The following is a 19,576-nucleotide window of genomic DNA, read 5'->3' on the forward strand; positions in this document are numbered from 1 at the left end:
AGAGAAGAGAAAAAAATTATAAAGAAATAGTATTAATGTAATATGAGGTCGATATTATTAGTAGTGTTTAATTGTGTTAGGTAGCAAATGTGTAGTCCTTTTTCAAACTTGGTCTACTTTTTGTGGCTACCAAAAATGGCAATATGTGAGAGAACATTTTTAAAAAGAAGGATTAAATCACGACTAACAAAATTAGAGACGTAAGGAGTATACTCCCTCTATCCACGAAAAATAGACCACATTGTGAATGACACGGGTTTTAATGTGAAATTGGTAAAGTAAGAGAGAAGAGAAAAAAGTAAAAGAGAAGTAGTATTAGTGTAATGTGAGGTCCATATTATTAGTAGTGTTTAATTGTGTTTGGTAGCAAATGTGTGGTCCTTTTTCAAACTTGGTCTATTTTTCATAGACAACTAAAAATGGCAAATGTGGCCTATTTTTCGTAGACGGAGAGAACATTATTTTTCCTATTTTATTTATAAATGTAGGAATTTTAGTCATTTTTTTAATTTATTAAAGACCTGCCATGTTTATTTTGTAGTGTAGCGTAGAAGATGTATTAGAAAAAGTTGGAATTTTTATTTTTATTTTTATAAAGAGTATTCATATGTTTTATTTTTATTTGTGTACTAGGAAAATTATTAGGAGATGTTTTAGGTGATCTGTACCGAGTTACTCCTAGTTAAATAGAGACCAAATTATTTAGAATCAAAACCTTTCGTTCCCATATGATATTATAGCTGTGCCATATCCTTTGAATGCCAAACAGGTGGCAATAGATTTAATGGATAAGTGTTTTAAGTTTCATGGATGCCTGCAAAAATGTGTTCTACACTCATGATCGAGCAATTTCTGGAAAGAGCTTTTTGCATTACAAGGTGTACGATCTTCAATGTTCAAAAATCAAATGCTTACAGTTAACAAATGTTTACAATGTTATTTGAGGTATTTAGCGGGTGAGTTACCTAACTCTTGGTGTCAATAGCTATCTCTAGCAGAGTATTGGTATAATACTCCATTAAAATGACACCGTTTGAAAGCTTTTTATGAATTCCTACCTCCCTTACATATTCTTCAACCTTCTTGGAGATTCCTGTGGATGTGTATTTGAGAAACCGTGACCAACATATACAGTTGTTAAAGAAGAATTTACAGAAAGATGTTGATAAGACTTATTTCATGCATTGGTGGAACGGCACAATCAAGAAGCTCCCCAGTTGATGCATCATGGGAATATGCTGATGAATCAAGGCTAGAGATTCCCTTCATTATTTGTTGCATGAAAAACCATGCAACAAGTTGCCTACATACGAGAAGGAGAATATGAGCAAAAGTGGGCAGCTAAAGGAAGGGTGAGAGGAGTGCGAAAGGCTAAGTGTGAAAGAAAAGCGTGTGAGGGCAAGATGAATGAGCAAGAAAGACACGTTAGCAAATTAATTACTCCAACTAATTGCTGCAAGCCTGCAACAAACAAATAGAGGGAAAGGAAGGTTGGCAGCTGGATTTAGCGAGCAAGAGTACGACATTCTCTTTTGGAGAGAGAGGGGACTAAGATAAGTTCAGAGTTGATCTTGAGCAATTTATCTACATTTTATTTTTATTCAATTTTTTGTTGTAATTTTCAAATTTTCGTTGTAAAATTCTAGTTACGTTTGGTTATTCCTCCACGGAAGAATCGGGTGAAGAGGGAGAAAATGTACAACAGCAACCAACTCCACGAAACGGCGACGTATCACAACCCAGTGGAAGTGATACCTCCAGTGGCTCCATTTCCGTCACCCTAACGGATCCTGATGTTCTCGATTGCCCCATTTGCTATGTCCCCCTCTGCTCGCCCGTTTATCAGGTTATAAATTGCCAATGTTTTAATCAATATTGCAATGCGAATTGATGTTAATTTAACTTAATTTTATCATCAACCAACATAAGTGTGTTGGATTAGGGTTTGACAATCATTTTTTCCTTCCAAGTTGTGATTGCTTCTATCTTATCTGTTTTTCTTCTATTTTTGTTCGGCAAGAATTGTAGTCTGAATTAGGGATTGATATTTAGATATCCTTTGAGTTTGCAGGGGCTCTTGGTAAAATTAAACCTTTAGATTTGTGTCTGTATAATGACTCTGGCGATTTGGAAAACTGAAACCAATGCCCTAATTGTCGCATTTGCTATGGCTTTTATTGTTACTGTGTACTTTGTATTATGACATTTGTTTTTTGTTGCATAAAACTTTCAAGAGATTGATTCTTAAGCTTTTGGGAGGATTTAGTTGGCTTGTTAAAAGGGGTGAACATAAATTAGGTTAATATGAGTTGTTGAAAAGTAGTGCTATTTCTTCGTATGCATGGTTGTTTCAAGGCTAAGTGAAGTTCCTCCGTATGAAGTCAATTTTGATCTTTTTTCCTTGTTTCATAATGCTTCCTTCTTGGCTTGAAAACTGTTACCTTAAGTTCAAGCTGTAAGTCAGGGTCTTAATTTTACTTTGTCAAGGAATTTGAGCTAACTTTCAAACCTAGAAGGAACTTATTTGTTTTATATGAGGAAAATGCACACACTATCAGTATGTTAGTTGATTTGATGTATCCATCGTTTGTTATATCTTTAGTGTGAGAATGGGCATATAGCATGTGCATCATGCTGCACCACAATGAAGAACAAATGTGCAAGTTGCTGCTGGCCAATTGGATACAACCGCTGCAGGGCCATCGAGAAGGTACTTGAATCAGTGAGGGTTGCATGTCGAAACTTGCCACGTGGCTGCTTGCAGAAATTCAGTTACAGTAAGAAGCTTGCTCATGAAAAGATATGCAATTTTGCTGCTATTTCATGCCCTCATACTGGATGTGACTTTGCTAGCTTCTCCAAGTCTGTGTATGCGCACTTTGCTCTGAAACATTCACAGATCTCCAAACTATTTTGTTTCAATGAGGTGATCTCACTCTCATTGGACAAAGATCAGAAACATGTTTTTCTGCAAGAAAAGAACATGAACACAGTATTCATCCTCAACCGTACTGTTGAGACTGTGGGGAGTTTTGTGAATGTTGTTTGTATTGCACCAGCCGCAGCAAAGAAAGCATATTTATTTGATCTAACAGCTACTGTTGGAGAGAGCTCGATCAAATTGAAATCAGTTGTGGATGTCATGCCAAAATGGATGGCTGAAACCCCGGCCGAATCCCCTACAAAATTATATCTCATAGTTCCTAAAGCTTTTATTAGCATAAGTGGAGTGATGAAATTAGAACTTAAAATATTTAGGGACGTGCATCACAATTATATCTTGTAGTTCCTAAAGATTTTATTAGCCTGAGTGGAGTGATGAAATTGCAACTTAGCATGTGGAGGAACGTAAGTTGCCTTAGACGCTTATAGTGCTTGTGTTGTTCGTTGTAGTCAAATGTAATGATTTACATACCGAATTACCATATGTATATTTATCTGGAATTATTCTGATTGTAACTGCATTTTGGTGTAATAAGTTGGATGTAGACAAGAAAGGCTCAGTTTATTCATTTCTTCATCCGGTAACTTTTTTTCTCTCTAGTGCGATGGTCTCATTCTCTACTATCAATAATCTAATCATTTTTTTTCTCTCTATTTTACTTTACCAACAGTTTTGTATTATCCCAAATGTGTCTATTTTTCTGAGATTAAGGGAGTATGACATCATTGTGTTATTTCACAGTTGTAATTCCCGCCCTACACTTTTCTTTGTTTATCAATTTTACTTTGTTTTTTTAATTTTTACTTTCGTTTGCTGCCGACGAGCAACATGGCACAGCTCCCTCTCGATCTCTTTTCCTTTTTATTAGCGTGTGAGATTGATGATAGCAATCATAGCATATAAAGGTAGGCACAGCCATTCAAACATATTTAGAAAGAAGTCATGATGATGAAAATCCTTTATCTAGTTGCATCAAAAAGCTATTTTCTGTTTTTCAATTTGATAATCCAGGTGTATCTATCTAACAAACGGTGAGATATAGTTTTATTTTTTTTCTGTCCTATCGCTGCCTTGCCTTCCTGCGCCTCGATTCTGTTTTCATCCATTTCTTCCTTGATACTAGCTTGCTCTTCGGCTCGGGTAAAAACTTGTAGTTTTAGCTTGGATGTCCTTGAAAAATTCCATGTTTAACTTCTTCGGCCCACCTTGCCTAAGTTATGAATATTCTGGTCCTGAGATGATGTTCTCAAACGCTCCAACGAGATGTTGGAAAGTGTTTGATGCTTGGGTTTCTCATCAAACTCAAACAAATGATCAATGTATTGATCACTTCTCTCATTTGGGAAGGGCTCCGTAGGCACATCATCTTCATTTCAAACAAATGATCAATGTATTGAAACATGGGATGGTTCATGGTAGAGGCCAAGAAATCTGGCGAGGTTGGCAGAGCAATCTAGCAGCGGAGACGGAAGTGTGGAATTGGGGTTTTTGCGGCGGTGAGCGGGAACACACCCTCCAACCCATTTCTGTATTTCTGCATTTTCAAGAATTTACAATTGAGTTTATATTTTTGGCAACCCTTTTTTCTGTTTTCAAGTTGTCAAATTAAATTACAGCTTAACAAACCCTCGAAATGATGTCTCGGTTATTCATACTAGCGACCTGATTATATATACATTTGAGGTAGAGAGAAAAAGTAATTAAAGTATTGTTAGTGGGAAATGAGTCCCGCCTCATTAGAGAGAAAATAGTTTCCAAAATTGAAAAGTATTCCCTCCGTCCCAAGGTATTAGACCAACTTTTCTTTTTGGGATGTCCCAACATATTAGACTCATTTCCTTTTTTAGCAAAAAACATCTATCTTATTTTATTCTCCACCTACTTTTTTCTCTCTTCTCTTCCCTACTTTTTCCCTCTCTCATACTTTACTCTCTCCACTTTAACTATTTAAATATCAATTCCTTAAATCATGTGCCCAAAAGAAGTGAGTCTAATACTCCGGGACGGAGAGAGTACTACATATTCTTGTGGGACGAACTAAAAAGGAAAGAGTGCATATTTTGTAGGGACGAATGAAATATTATTTAAGAATTTTTTAATCTAATATTTAAGATTATGCAGTCATTAACTACAATTTCATAACTTAGTCCATAAAACACTACTCTTTCCGTTCTAACTAAGTTGAGACATAACTTTTAGGCACATGGATTAAGAAATTGGGTTGAAAAGTAAGAAATATAAAGAGAGAGTAAAGTAGATAGTGAAATAAAGTAAGAATAATTGGATGTTTTGTTTTTTATTAAAAAATGAATGACTCAACTTAGTTGGGACATCCTAAGGAGGAATACGCCTTAACTTAGTTGGAACGGAGGGAGTACAAACCAATACTAAAATAATTAGGGCAAATTACCTATAAAGTCATGAACTTTCAAAATAGTTAAGTTTTTCTCGTGAACTTTAAATGTTACATGAAATGTCATGAACTTTACTGGACAGTGTAAATTTCTCATCCTACCAGATCCCATAGATTTCCGACACAACTTACCCTACGTGGCGAGCCGGACTTGACAAAACTCCACTAATTTTGATAATCTCTCCTCTATCTTTGCAATCTCTGATCCTAGACTTATAACAAACATATAACTAGCACAAATGAAAACATACAAATCGAATTAAGCATAAAAATCAACATAAATATACAAATGAAATTCCATAAATCGAATTTAGCGTAAAAGTAACATTCATTCCTCAATTCGAATTGAGCCCTAAATTTGTCACTTGCCAAGTTACGCTTCCGGCGCGCTACGTAGGATAAGTTTGTGTCAAAAATCTATCGGGTCTGGTCGAATGTAAAATTTACACAGTCCGGTAAAGTTCATGACTTTTCATGCAACATTTAAAGTTCACGGGAAAAACCAAACTATTTTGAAAGTTCATGACTTTACAGACAATTTGTCCAAATAATTATGCCTAAGAAAGAATATATACTCCTCTGATTCCATAAAAATAGTCTTCTTTTTCAATTTTAGTTCATCCCACAAAAATAGTCTCTTTCTATTTTTGACAAATCTTTTCAATCACTTTTTCTTTCTACATCTCCATACTTTACCAATTTCGTATTAAAACCCGTGCCATCCCCAAAGTCCCTATTTTTATGGGACGGAAGGGATAGATAAATTTTGGTACGTCAGCAAGAGCAGGGCTCTCCAAAGCGAGTGCACTCGTTCCAGCAGAAGCCCCACAATGGTGTGCCGTTGCAGTGCCGTCCCGCCGGCACGGACATGCTCTTTTGGATAATACCGTTGCTGATACTCTTTACGGATCGCTAATAGGAGTATTTCATAAGTAATGGTTTTTACAACCTATATAACAAAATTATATTCGGAATAAAATCAGTGCTATGAAAAATCATCAATTTTTAACAAATAAAATTCAAAGACAACAATACAACACTCGATTGCTTAGGTACCCAAAATTAAGTACTTGTACTGATTGATTGAGCTCGCTACCCTGCCCATGTTTCAAGTTACTTACACCAATATATATTATGGAATAGGAAATAGAAAATAGGATATAGGATATAGGATATAGGAAAGACTGAAATTTGGCAGTTCAACATAAAACCAATTATTTAACTCTTGAGAGAAACTAAGGTCCTGCAATTTCATCTTCATGTTTTCTCCAACCTAATGTGCTATGGCTGTTTGATTGTATGGATTTGGTCGACTTCTTAGTTGTATATCTCAGCCCTGTATGTGATTTCAGGGTTTCGGATATCATCTTGACTCTGGATCAAACGAATCTCTAAGCTGCTCGACTGGCAGTCGTGCCCAGCTCTTGTATAGTCTCCTACTGTCCTAACCAGAACTGCCTGCACCAAAGTCCAAAGACGAGGATGCAGCAAAGTCAATGATCATGCATAGCTACAATGCGATGGGGGAACGTTTACTTTGGGCGAATTTCAGTATTTGAAAGGATTACATGATCAAAATTGCAAACTTGCTCCAAGATGGGGGTTTATTTTTAGGAGATGTTTATAATAACGTTGGACATTTAAGTAACTGTTTATGTGAAAACTCCAGTGAAGTAGTAATCAGTAAGGAAATCGAGCTAGATACTTGTATGTGAAGCAGACAAGAAAAAATGGGATTTTTCTATGGAGAAGAGACATAAGACCCAATTTTCTATGTTTGTCAACTCAATCAAAACAACTTCAGCTCCTATACGGCGTTAATGACTCCAATTTTCAATCAGAATAAACTAATGGACAGACTAACCTGCAAGCTTGATACAGAAAGTTCTGCAGCTTTGCCAAGGTTGTCAGGGTATTTCTGCATGATAAGATAAATGTATTAGAGAGGATGCACAATAATAGCATCTATAAGATGGCTCAAGGACTGAATTTAAAGTTATCATCAATCATTACATTGCTCCATCCAAGCAAAAGTGCAGTCATGAGATCTCCTGTTCCCTGCAGACCAAAAAACAGATACAATGTTAGAAGTAGCAAGCTATCACTAGATAATTGTTTGGTTTTGAGAAAAAAATTAAGGGAGAATAATGAAGCAATCTACAAAATCTCGTCTCATCTTTTTATACAAATATACTCTCTCCGTCCACAAACAATAGATCTATTGTTGTTCGGCACGGGTTTTAATATAGAATTGGTAAAGTAAGAGAGTTGAGGAGAAAAAGTAGGTAAAGTAAGAGAGATAGGGAGAAAAAGTGAGTAAAGTATGAGAGAGGGAAGAAAAAGTGGGAAAAGTATGAGATAAACTTTCTATTTTTAGAAAGTGATCTATTTTGTGTGGACGTCCCAAAATGGCAAAAGTGATCTATTTTTTGTGGACGGAGGGAGTATTCTTTTTCGGCGGTTTACTTATTCTAATATATACTCCATAAAAGAGGCTCCGCAACTAACTGGCACGATTATATAATGAGCTAGAAGAACAGAGGCAGAACGCAAGTCACAGAGAAAATTCTAGAAAAATGTATAGTCACGACAAAGATATGAGTGCAATAAAAGAATCACTCAATTATGTACTTCCACATGCAAAATCGTAAAGCTGAAAAAAGATTGAAGAAAATGATTCAGATACTTTTCTTTTTTACAATGGGAGGGGGCGAGTTGGAGATCATCTGAGGATTTGCTCACACTTGATTGTACGGAAGGAAACTTCTAGAGACCTTTAAATTTTTTCATGTTGCACAGGTCTCCTAAGTGTGTGGAAATGTTGAAAGCATATCCACTGGTGGGTGGTATTTGACCAAATAGTACCATGTAGTTTAAAGAATTTAACTAAACTTCTAAATTCAAGGAAACTGAGGCGAGAGATAATATATGAGATTTTCAGATCATGACAACCATTGAAGAAATCAGAGATATAATATCTCAGAAGGCAACTTTCACAATAAAACAGCTGCATACCGTGAAATAAGCAGGAATTTTGGGGATTGGAATCCGGAACTGCTCAGGTGGTTGCCCCTACAATAGCCGAAGTTTCTCATAAAGTATTAGGAGATAAAAAAAATACGCAAAGAGTATCATTGAGTAATAGATATATTCATTTAGAGTGGAAATAGCACGTGTATTTGTGATTCTATTACCTTCTCTTTCTGATGACTGCCAATTAGGAGAAGTTTTCCATCTACATTTATGCTCGTTATGACAACCTGAAACAAGTTCTAAATCTTGAACAGACATAATATAACTTTAATAGCTTAACAAAATTGCTGTAGATAGAATCTAACTGTAACACAGTACGACTCTAGAGTTTAACAGTTTAAGATGATAAAAATGTGGTAATAAATGTCTCAGTGATTTCAGATTTAAGAAAAAACTTATTTTGATTAGTAATTTCTTTATAGATCATTCTCATCAATTCTGAACTCTATAGGACAAAGAATAAACACAGAGAGAAGTCCAGACTTTAAATAATTGAGATACTATGAACTGAAGACTGAAGCGTTAGAAAAAACACCTTTGATGGCCCAGCAGCATGAATAATGTTGCATGCTTCCCTGCCATCTTGCTCAGATACAATCCTTAAAAAATTGGAGCAAGGCATGGAACACACAAAATCACCAAGGGGAAAGATTTCACTGCAAATGATGCTTGAACCAGAATGACACAGAAAAACTAGAACCAAGAGAGTCTTCGAAGTTCATAGGGATATCGCCTATCCAACCCTAATCATGCCTGTGATCATATTTATATGGGAATATAATAATTTAAATCACAAAGTTTGGTCAAATTCTGGTCAGTCTCATAACATTTGAAAATGGAATACTAAATAGTGAAGTTTCAATTTTTCTCAATTGTCCCATCAGTATACAAAATGGTGATGCTCAATTTTTCTCAATTGTTTAGTTAAAAATAAGAAAAAGAAATGAAAAGAAAAGGAAAATAAAATACTTAATTTAATGAAACAATGTGGTTTCGAGCATCACCAAAAGCCGTAGTTTTGCATACAGAAAGGAGGATTAAAAAAAATTGAAACTTCGTGATTTAATATTCTGCTTTCAAATGATATGGGACTGGCCAAAATTTGACTAAACTTCATGATGTAAATAGCTATTATCCCTATTTTATACGACCTAATCACCAAGGGCTTAGGGATAGTGTATGACTTGACTCGCTGAAAGGAACCCAGATAACACATTATATATTAAACAGTAAATACTACTCCCTCCGTCCCAAGGAAGATGACCCCTTCCTCGGGTGGCACGGGATTTTATGCAACTTTATTTTGTGTATTAAGTGGAGAGAGTAAAGTAAGAGAGATGGAATAAAGTAGAGATAAAGGGATCACCATTTTAAGTAATGGGTCATCTTAATTGGGACAAACCAAAAAGGAAAGTGGGTCATCTTCAATGGGACGGAGGGAGTACATAAAATAAAATAGAGAATAACCCTAAAAAATTGATAGCATGTGGCTGACTACTATTGGAAACAAGTTTTGGCTAATCCCAAGAGTTTATCAGTTGAGTGAGACACATGTAGAAATAAATCACGACTTTGTCATTAAGGACTAAAAACCTTCGGTCATTGCAATAGAGTATTCTAGGTAACTGGTATTGTGCAAGTAGAAGTTTTCAATATGAATTTAGGTATAACAAACTCCTTCAAGTTCTTTGGCATTATCCGAAAACAGGAGTTCCCTTATAATTGTCTGGTATTTTCTCAAAATCAATGGAAAGGGACATACTCAATTCGTAAGTGTGACTGAGATTTAACCCACCTTCTCTTAAGGTCAACTTTATTAAGAAGCGAATTAGTAAGATACATAACATATGGTCAGAGTGTCAGACAGATATAGATATGCTAGGTTAGCTTTTAGAGGTATTCAATGCAAGTTAGACAGGCAAAAATACCTGGATTTCGTCAACAATTCTGCCTCAAATTGATTCGGAGTCAACATGGAAGCAACAGGGACAACCTATTCAGAAGGAGAAATGACCAATTTTGCCATCAGACTGAGTCTGATATAGAACTGCATTTATGTAGTTAAGTTTCTAAATCCATATTCTTCTATATTTCTGCTTTCATTTATTATACATCATTGGGTATGAATATTTTCCATTTTGAATATATCAGTACAATTCCTTCATAGACATTAAAACTTTATAAGCTTTGACAAGAGACCATTTTTCAAAGGCAAGCTAATCAAAAGTTGACCAGTCATAACCAGTGAAATATCGAGAAGCAAATATTATTATTTTTACTCTTTAGTGATATGACTATGACTCATCAACACCTTCTATAAGATCAAGTTGATAAGCTAACAGCTGTCATAATAAAACGCAGAAGCATTAAAAGGAAAGCTATACGCGACCTGCTCTTAGGCTAGCATAGAGACAACTTTTCTGGAAAAAATCTAATAATCTGTCTTAACATACAAATATATCCTCTATCAAGTCTATATGCAGGATTATGTCCTCTGATTGAATCATAAGTTATCAAGTTCAAATTTAATACGTATATCTATGTACACACAATAGCAACATTAAAATCCAAAATTTCCAAAAATAGGATTGATCAGTTATTTCACTACGATTCTTTATAGTTAGCTACTTTCCAGAACATCCAAAATTTCACTTTGCGCTTTTTGGTTGTGCAACAAACTGAATGAGCATTTGAACTATACTTGAACATATTCAAATGTTAATGTACCTTTTCTCGATATACAGATACCAATTCCTCAGGGACATACAGTTTTCCTTCATCGCCTAAAACTGGATCACAAACTGAAAACAAGGATTCCATGACAAACTATAACAATAGAATAGGAAAACTGCAGCAAGACTGTAATGTATTTCACCCAATCCAAAAATTAGTTTAAAGAACACTAATTTGTAATTTCAAGGAAACTAATAGGAAGCACATTTCCAATTTAAGAGAGAATACCAGAAGCAAATGCACATTAAATAGTCAGCGGCTACTAGGTGTGCTTACCATATGTAAGTCCAGGGTTGACAGACCTAAGCTTATCCACAACTCTTAGAACAGTATTCAAGAAGGAGACTGAACCAATATAACCTACAATATGAGGCAAATTGTTAACACAGAATGCAAAAACGCCAAGTAACAAAAGCACAAAAACTTTAAAAACTGACATGCGTCTTAGTACCAATTTACTTAGGTAACTCACAGTAAGGAAAAATAAAAAGGAAAAAAATAGAGAAAGAACAAAAGAAAGAGAAAAAAAATACTTAAGCTCAAAGCATAAAAAAATGGAAAATAGCAGAAGTGGAAGGCTACAATATGATGAGATGAAATATGCATCAAAAGTAGCACAATTTCATCTCCTGAACCAAAAAAATGATAGTGCAGTTTTAAAGGCATATAAGCTCAGACTTTAAGAAGCATTAAGCTGAAGATTGGAAAATTAACTTCGGCAGCAACCGTAAAGCGCAAAATTAGTTGATTCAACGATACCTGTAAGTAGATGTGTGTAGAACAACAGATTATTGGCTCCAAGGCCCTCTATCAAATCCCAAAGTTGGTCTCCATTCAAGACCTGACCCTTAAAAGTAGGATACCCTGCAAAATTCATGGTATGTGATGCTAAAAACACAACCAATATGTTTCTTAACATTACATGTCTGGACATGTAAATATACTACTCGGATGTCCTCACACCAGGTTTTAGGCCTCAGAATGAATGAAGACTATGAAGTAAAATAAAGCAGCTTGCCTGTGTGGTTTGAAAACTGAACTGAATTTATTGGATCTACATCATATCCGAGCAACTGTAGAGGAAAGACAGCTGATTTGTTGCCGACATAGCCCTGAAGTAAAAGAGAAGTTAGCAATGGCCAAAGCATGAACTGCATGGTTTCCAAAACATAATGGAAGAGGAACGAACGACCGAGAAGCAAAATCGAACAAATATGCATTGCAGTCTATAGAGGATATGGAGGAAAAGTGGTCGAAATTGGCAGGGATAAATGCAAATCAAACCATAAACTTGAGCAATTATACAGCTAATTTTAACAGTTAGTAAAACATGACATACACACGCATAAAGAGCAAAATGCGATAAAATTGTAAGGAGGAGAGAGACCTGAACAGTGTGCGACTGAATACTGAGAACCCGACCCGTTTCCGACGGCAGAGCTAGAGCCAAAACCGGTGGAGGCGCCATAAACTGCTTCGCCCTAACCTAAAACTGCGAAAGTGGAGAAACTCGGATGAATTTGTGGATTGAATGCTGCGATGGCGATGAATTTTGACGTTAACATAAATGAATCAAGTTTAACTGGTTTCCTAACAAGTTTTCAACAATTGAAGGACAAAATTAATTAATTGAAGGGATTTCGTGTATTGACTGGATGCTGATGATGAAAATTGAAAATGCAGATTGCGTCATTAATATAATCAACCCAAAATAATTTCTAATGTCACTTTTTATCTACTCACACAATGTTAGAACAAGTTGCTAAGTGAAAAAGTTTTACAATTATTATTTAATTAGTATTAAATTTTTGATTTTGTATGTTATAGTATGTGTATTAATTTCCTGTAGCATGTTTATATATAAATTAATATTTCTTCTGGTCGTAGTAGAATTTTTTTTTTTTTTTTTAATATTCGATAGTAGTAGAGTCATTTCCTTTATAGTAAAAAGTACTCTTTCCGTCTCATTTTAGGAGTCTCGGTTAATCTTTTTGGATTCGTATTTTAGGAGTCCCGATTGGAATATTTCATAAATTGTAATAGGCCTCACATTCCACTAACTCTTTTCCACTCACATTTTATTATAAAACTAATATGTGAAAGTAGGACCGACATTTCGCTATTTTTTTCACTAACTTTTCTTTACATTTCTTAAAACTCGTGCCAAACTTAAACGGGACTGCTAAAATAGGACGGAGTGAGTAATATATTTTCTCATTCTTACTTTTTCCCCTCTTCTATAATACTCATCTTTTAATTTAATACTCCCTCCGTCCCCCAAAAATATGAACTTCATTAGAGATAAAAGAGTTCCAAATTAAAAAGTGCATATTCACGTGGGACAAACTAAAAAGTAAATAGTGCACATTCTTGTGGGACAGAGGGAGTACTACATTACACACTTTTTTCTTAATCTTCGTGCCAGAAACAAATGTCTAGAATACTATAGAACAAATAGAATATATTGATAGCTTATTTTATGATATCCTTATAATTCATATGTACATGTATCAATATAAAAGCGTACAAATTTTACTCGAACATATAAATTGATAATCCTGGATATGTCTAGAAAAAGATTAGCCTCTCCTGTAAATAAACAGAAACGTTACGCTCGCAATATCATTAAATTTTAGCCCCAACTTCTCTAAATTTCTGATATCTTCACTAGGGACATAGAATATTTCAAATGAGTTATTGCTCTACTCACGACACTAAAAACCATTCTATTAAAATTCTTGTCATCCATAATGTAATACTCCTTCCGTTTTTAAAAATAACAATTATTTTCATTTTAGATCGTTTCTTAGAAATAAAAAATTTAGAATCTTTCTATTTTAGGTCATGGACCCCATAATCTACTAACTCTATTTTCACTACTTTTTATCTTCTTTTCTCTTACTTTACTCATTTTTTCCCTCTCTTACTTTACTAAGTCTTCTCACTTACTTTACCAATTGTGCAATAAAACCCGTGCTGTTTCACATGTTTCTATTTTTTAAATACTAAGGGGGAGTAAACTTTTTTTTTGGATTGAGTAATAAATTTCATAATTTCAAAGAAATATTAGCATAAACGATGAGTCAATGTATTTGATCACGCACATGCACATGTGAACTTAAATAGTATACGTCACTTATGGATTTGTATAACATTTGGTTGAACCATTCTCAAAAAAGGACCCATGCATTTACACCTTCCACATGCAACTCTCTTTCAAACTTCATACAATACCAAGTCTACATCCCCTAATTTAAGACACAAATTTTTTACCTAACAAATACACTTTCTTGCTATTCATCATTCTCTCTACAAATTATTCCTACTGAAATCCCAATTCACCTATAGATATGCACAAATCCACTCTACAACTTGCTCTCCTCTCGTTGATTTTGATCACACACCAAAGTGCTACAAAATTTTATGCCAAGGCTGAGGAAGTGAATGGTCCAAGTATTAAATGTGGGGAGTGTCCCTGTGCAAGCCAGTGCAGCCCCCCACCACCTCCCCTTGCTCCTCCGCCTCCGAGGTTCGTATACGTATCGGAGTTTAGCCCACCACCGCCGGTTTATACTGCAGCGGTTCAGTATGGATCTAATCCATATGATTGGCAGTTTTACTCTTGTGCTCCTTCACATCTCTCTCGTCAATCTCAGTTGTTTCTATTGGTGGCCATACTATTATTCTCCGCATGCCAAATCTAGAGGTTTGGCGATTGAATTATTATGATCAGTGTTAATATAATAAGAATATTAACTGTATTTTCATCAATTTGTATGTGGTATATTATTATGCCAAATTAATGTAATTCTTAGCTATACGTTGTTATTTATTTCTTCCACGCACCTAATTGCTATCCAGATATAACTAGGTGCGTTAGAATATTCAATACAAGAAGAAATTATTTGGATTTGTTTATCCACACTCATCTATCATCTATCAGTATATGTTTGATATCGATAACACTTGGATTGTACACACAATAATATGAATATGTGAACATTACAATAGAAGTATGAAAATATAAATAAAATATAATCAAAGGAATCACAATTAATATTTATAATCTCAATTTGGTGAATTACTTTTTGTAACAACATTATTAATCGAATAAAAAATATCAATGTCATCATCACAAACTATACGGTGCAGAAACAGTAATTATCCAGCATAATAATTATCCTTGATAGTGATCAATTACTAGCTCATCATTTAATTGCTAACTACAACTAATTTAAGGCCATAGGATTTTAGAAAACGCGTGGTCTACAATTTGCCACGTGTAATTTTTATTTTTATTAATTAAATCAAAAAAGATAAAAAAAAAACTCCAAATTAGGGTTTTGGATGAAAATGTCAATATAGTGTTTGAAAATATCAACACAATACTTTGAGAATGTCAACACAATGCTTTAAGAATGTTAACCCATTGCTTATATTGACATTCTACATGTATTATATTGACATATTTTATATAGTATGTTGACATTTCCTATTGTACGAAAAAATTTAAAATTTTTGAAATTTTTTTCAAATTTTGACGTCGGAACATATGCATGTAGGATATCGTTGGAATCCTTATAAAATTATCTTTAATTTGATATATGTTATATGAATTTAAAGTTTTGGATTTCTTTTAAAAGTTAGTTATAACTAATTTTATAGTTAATTGACATTAATACCTTTATTGATAATTTTTGTACATGATATTAATACTCAAGGGTTGAATGATCTTCACCTTTAATTTAAAAAATCTAATGCGTATCATTTAGTTGTAGTTAGCAATTTAGAGGTGAGTTAGCAATATAACACACCCCTTATTAAGCAAATATATTAAATTTAGTAAATTTTGAAAAACTTAATTGTAGTAAATGTCAACGACAGAATCGTATCATTAATATCTTAGATAGAAAGTATGCACGGATTTTCATTTTAAATATAAAACAGACTTGAAACATACTTCGTATTTAAACCGAAATGCTACGTCAATACATTGAATTGAAAGCCACATTTAACACGTTGAACCAAAAGCCCACATATAACATTATTTTCACATCAAAACATACTTGAACATAACTAGTAAAAACCTCATTAATATGTAGATTAGAAAAGCACACAATCTATACTTTAATAAATGAAGTCATATACTTGAACGGGAATTTTTAAGAAATAAGTTTTTCCTAAATAAGTAATGCATATAATTAAATCACCTTATTAAATTACTGTAAAAGGATTTTAGAAAATTTCGCAAGGAATGACAAGAATTTAAAGTAAACACGACATAAGATGCATGCATTTCTAAGTACTCCCTCCGTTTCACAGAAGATAATACAACCTCACGTGGCAGATCCATGCCGAGGGCCATGGCAAGGCGACTTCGAGACGGGCTTGTTATGTTCATTCAAAAGGCCACGCCGGAGGAGCCTATGAAGACGGAGGAGCAAACGGTGAAGATCGTGTTGAAAAACGAAGGCTGACCAGGTGCACATGAGGAACGCCCGACCGGGCGTTTTGATCGTGAAAAACGCCCTACCGGGTGAACTGACGGAGAGTTCCATGAGGAACACCCGGCCGGGTGTTTTCACTTCGAAAATCACCCGACCGGGTGAAATGGCGAATGGCGCAAGGGGTTCTAGAAAGAACACCCGGCCGGGTGTTTTGCACCCTGCAATTCACCCGACCGGGTGAATCATCCGAGATTGGGTTTGAGTGCACCTTAAGAAGATACACTTCCCCGACAAGACCAAGGTAAAGCTTGCCCCAAGGGGAGACGACCCCTTCCTCGTGTTGGAGCGCGTCAATGACAATGCCTATGTGATCGACTTGCCCGATGAGTATAATGTAAGTTGCACGTTCAACATGGCTGCTTTAAGTCCTTTTAATTTTGTAGGAAGCCCGGATTTGAGGACAAATCCTTTCCAAGAATATTAGAATGAACAAGACAAGATTAAACAAAAAAAACCCTAGCTTCCCCTTATCTTGGATCTCGAAATCAAGCCAACGGAGAGAGAGAGAAGCCAAACAAGTGGCGGCTAGGGTTAGGGTTGTGAGGTGTGAATTGTGTTGTGTGTGTTTTTCCATCTCTTCTCACTATTTATAAGTTGGACTAGGTTTGGGTTAGAATGAGGAGCCATGGAGTGAATTAGATGTTGGGCACACCCATTAGATAAAATTCTAATTAAATCAATTTACCCATGATATAATATATTATCCAATGAAATATTATTTTGTTCCACTAAAGAATAATATTGGACTCCCATCTAAATCATCAAATTACGAATAACTTGGGTTCCATTTTATTTTATAATATTTTTCGCATTTAAGAGTATCTTAATCCATTAATTTAATTCTTTGTCTGCTATGTGACTTGAATTAAATTAATTCACCAAAGAGTTTTTCTAGTTTGAAACTTTATTTATTATTCATGGAATGAAATTCCAACTGCATAGTTTTTTGAATAATAAATTCATTTTTAAAACACCTCTCGGGGATTAATCATACCACACTTGGCACGCGATTTCTAAGAAATAATATTTCAATATTTTCATGTTATTCAATTACTAGGACCCAAGATACCATGTTTGAGTTGCGAAAAACTCTCCCATATTGATAAGTTAAAGTGGCGTCTGATTAAATAAACAATATTAATATTATTTGCACAGACTAAGAAATACTAAATTTTTTGAAGTATATTCTTTCATTAGATAGCAATAAAGAATATATTTCGAGTTGATCATTTCAGTGCTTTACCACACTAGTGTTACTAATATCTTATTAGGTAAGATAGAATTATCACAAACACTACAATCATACCAATAGGTAGGCAATGCCTATCTAGGTTGTGAACTCGTTTTTCTTCTTGCTAGATACGGTCAAGTCCCCTACTGGAGAACCCATGAGAAATCATCAGATTTCCCTACTTTAACCTTCTTAGTAAGAAGCCTTAGACTTGTTTATTATATTTCAATAAATAAACCATTATATTATATTATATTATTTATTCTCATAATTAGGTAAACAAGTGGACGTGACGTTTCTTGTATACACGCACAAACTGACTGTACAAAGGCATGCATGCTCGAAGCATTTTTTAGTATACAAACCCCATCATGTAGTGTTTGTGGCTTTCTCAATATTCTCAACGCATTCTTTCTCGATTCCAAGAGCTTTCCTGAGACTATCTTCTTGTTTTCAAGCACCAGCCATAATGGAAACAGTTGGAATATATAAGATATATTTTGGAGGAGTAATTTAGTTTCGAGGAAATATTAGAGAGGAGAATGGGTCGAATATATAGGAAATGGTTTAGGAGAGGTCATGTGCGAAAACTAAGACACCTTATTTTCAAACTTTCTCAAGTTATACAAAATGCTAACACTCACTCCTATTTATAGGCACTCTAACTCATTCTAGAATACTCTACTTAATACTTTTATATTCTAAATATTTAGATTTTTTTTCTATAAAAAACTAGATATTTTAAAATAATATCTATATTATATTATATTATATTATTTATTCTCGTAATTAGGTAAATAAGTGGACGTGGCGTTTCTTGTATACACGCACAAGCTGACTGTACAAAGGCATGCACGCTCGAAGCATTTTTAAGTATACAAACCCTATCATGTAGTGTTTGTGGTTTTCTCAATATTCTCAACGCATTCCTTCTCGATTCCAAGAGATTTTCTGAGACTATCTTCTTGTTTTCTAGCACCAGCCATATTGGAGACAGTTGGAATATATAAGATATATTTTGGAGGAGTAATTTAGTTTCGAAGAAATATTAAAGAGGAGAATGGGTGGAATATATGGGAAATGGTTTAGGAGAGGTGATGTGGGAAAACTAAGACACCTTATTTTCAAACTTTCTCAAGTTATACAAAATGCTAACATTCACTCCTATTTATAGGCACTCTAACTCTTTCTAGAATACTCTACTTAATACTTTTATATTCTAAATATTTAGATTTTTTTCTGTAAAAATCTAGATATTTTTGGATAATATCTATATTCTAGACTATTCTCCTAAAATATCTAGATATTTCTACTAAACTATCTAGATATTTTCTCATGCCTATTTTAGACAATTCTACATAATATCTAGATATTTGTATAATATCTAGATATTTCCATTATAATATCAAATTTATATTTTAATATTCCAATAGAGACATGGGAAGCCCATTCAGGATTATAATTCAACTCAGCTAAGTCAGCGATCGATGTAGCTTCATCATACATTGAATCCCATTCGTTTCTTTCATTATGAGTAGGCCCATGTGATGTTGATGTCCATATATCTCAGCTTCTAATTTAGCAATATAAGCAATGAGTGCGGCCTTATCTCCCCGTTTAGTCGAACCTTCATCAAAACCTACTACTTTGAGCCGCTGCCAAATGGTTTCGTCGCTCAAAGGAGTTTTCAATATCCCAGACGAACTAGAATTCGA

General features: G+C 34.5%; 2 protein-coding genes across 2 annotated transcripts; one reads left to right on the top strand and one right to left on the bottom strand.

Annotated features, from left to right (window-relative positions):
- Positions 1 to 1,289: 1,289 nt before the first annotated feature.
- LOC125210542 (putative E3 ubiquitin-protein ligase SINA-like 6) lies at positions 1,290 to 3,528 on the top strand. Its single transcript, XM_048110086.1, has 3 exons — positions 1,290 to 1,392; positions 1,647 to 1,846; positions 2,603 to 3,528. Exons 1-3 carry the CDS (start codon positions 1,290 to 1,292, stop codon positions 3,284 to 3,286), a joined length of 987 nt encoding a protein of 328 aa, XP_047966043.1. The 3' UTR covers positions 3,287 to 3,528.
- Positions 3,529 to 6,343: 2,815 nt separating this feature from the next.
- LOC125210976 (pyridoxal kinase-like) lies at positions 6,344 to 12,765 on the bottom strand. Its single transcript, XM_048110638.1, has 12 exons — positions 12,511 to 12,765; positions 12,142 to 12,235; positions 11,883 to 11,987; positions 11,400 to 11,483; positions 11,118 to 11,191; positions 10,319 to 10,383; positions 8,926 to 8,989; positions 8,552 to 8,617; positions 8,373 to 8,429; positions 7,371 to 7,415; positions 7,222 to 7,275; positions 6,344 to 6,815 (listed from the first exon to the last, which is right to left on the bottom strand). Exons 1-12 carry the CDS (start codon positions 12,589 to 12,591, stop codon positions 6,675 to 6,677), a joined length of 930 nt encoding a protein of 309 aa, XP_047966595.1. The 5' UTR covers positions 12,592 to 12,765; the 3' UTR covers positions 6,344 to 6,674.
- Between the last annotated feature and the right edge of the window lie 6,811 nt (positions 12,766 to 19,576).

This window comes from Salvia hispanica, chromosome 3, assembly GCF_023119035.1.
Source record: "Salvia hispanica cultivar TCC Black 2014 chromosome 3, UniMelb_Shisp_WGS_1.0, whole genome shotgun sequence".
Taxonomy (NCBI): domain Eukaryota; kingdom Viridiplantae; phylum Streptophyta; class Magnoliopsida; order Lamiales; family Lamiaceae; genus Salvia; species Salvia hispanica.

What these genes read in the sequence shown, in the direction of transcription:
- LOC125210542 (XM_048110086.1), top strand. Translation starts at nt 1,290, where the DNA reads ATGCAACAAGTTGCCTACATACGAGAAGGAGAATATGAGCAAAAGTGG. An exon ending in TAAGTGTGAAAGAAAAGCGT is followed by an intron (nt 1,393 to 1,646) that starts GTGAGGGCAAGA and finishes GTAAAATTCTAG; the next exon opens with TTACGTTTGGTTATTCCTCC. An exon ending in TCTGCTCGCCCGTTTATCAG is followed by an intron (nt 1,847 to 2,602) that starts GTTATAAATTGC and finishes TTATATCTTTAG; the next exon opens with TGTGAGAATGGGCATATAGC.
- LOC125210976 (XM_048110638.1), bottom strand. Translation starts at nt 12,591, where the DNA reads ATGGCGCCTCCACCGGTTTTGGCTCTAGCTCTGCCGTCGGAAACGGGT. An exon ending in ATGCTGCTGGGCCATCAAAG is followed by an intron (nt 8,618 to 8,925) that starts GTGTTTTTTCTA and finishes AACTTGTTTCAG; the next exon opens with GTTGTCATAACGAGCATAAA. An exon ending in TTTCTGTATCAAGCTTGCAG is followed by an intron (nt 6,816 to 7,221) that starts GTTAGTCTGTCC and finishes ACTTTGGTGCAG; the next exon opens with GCAGTTCTGGTTAGGACAGT.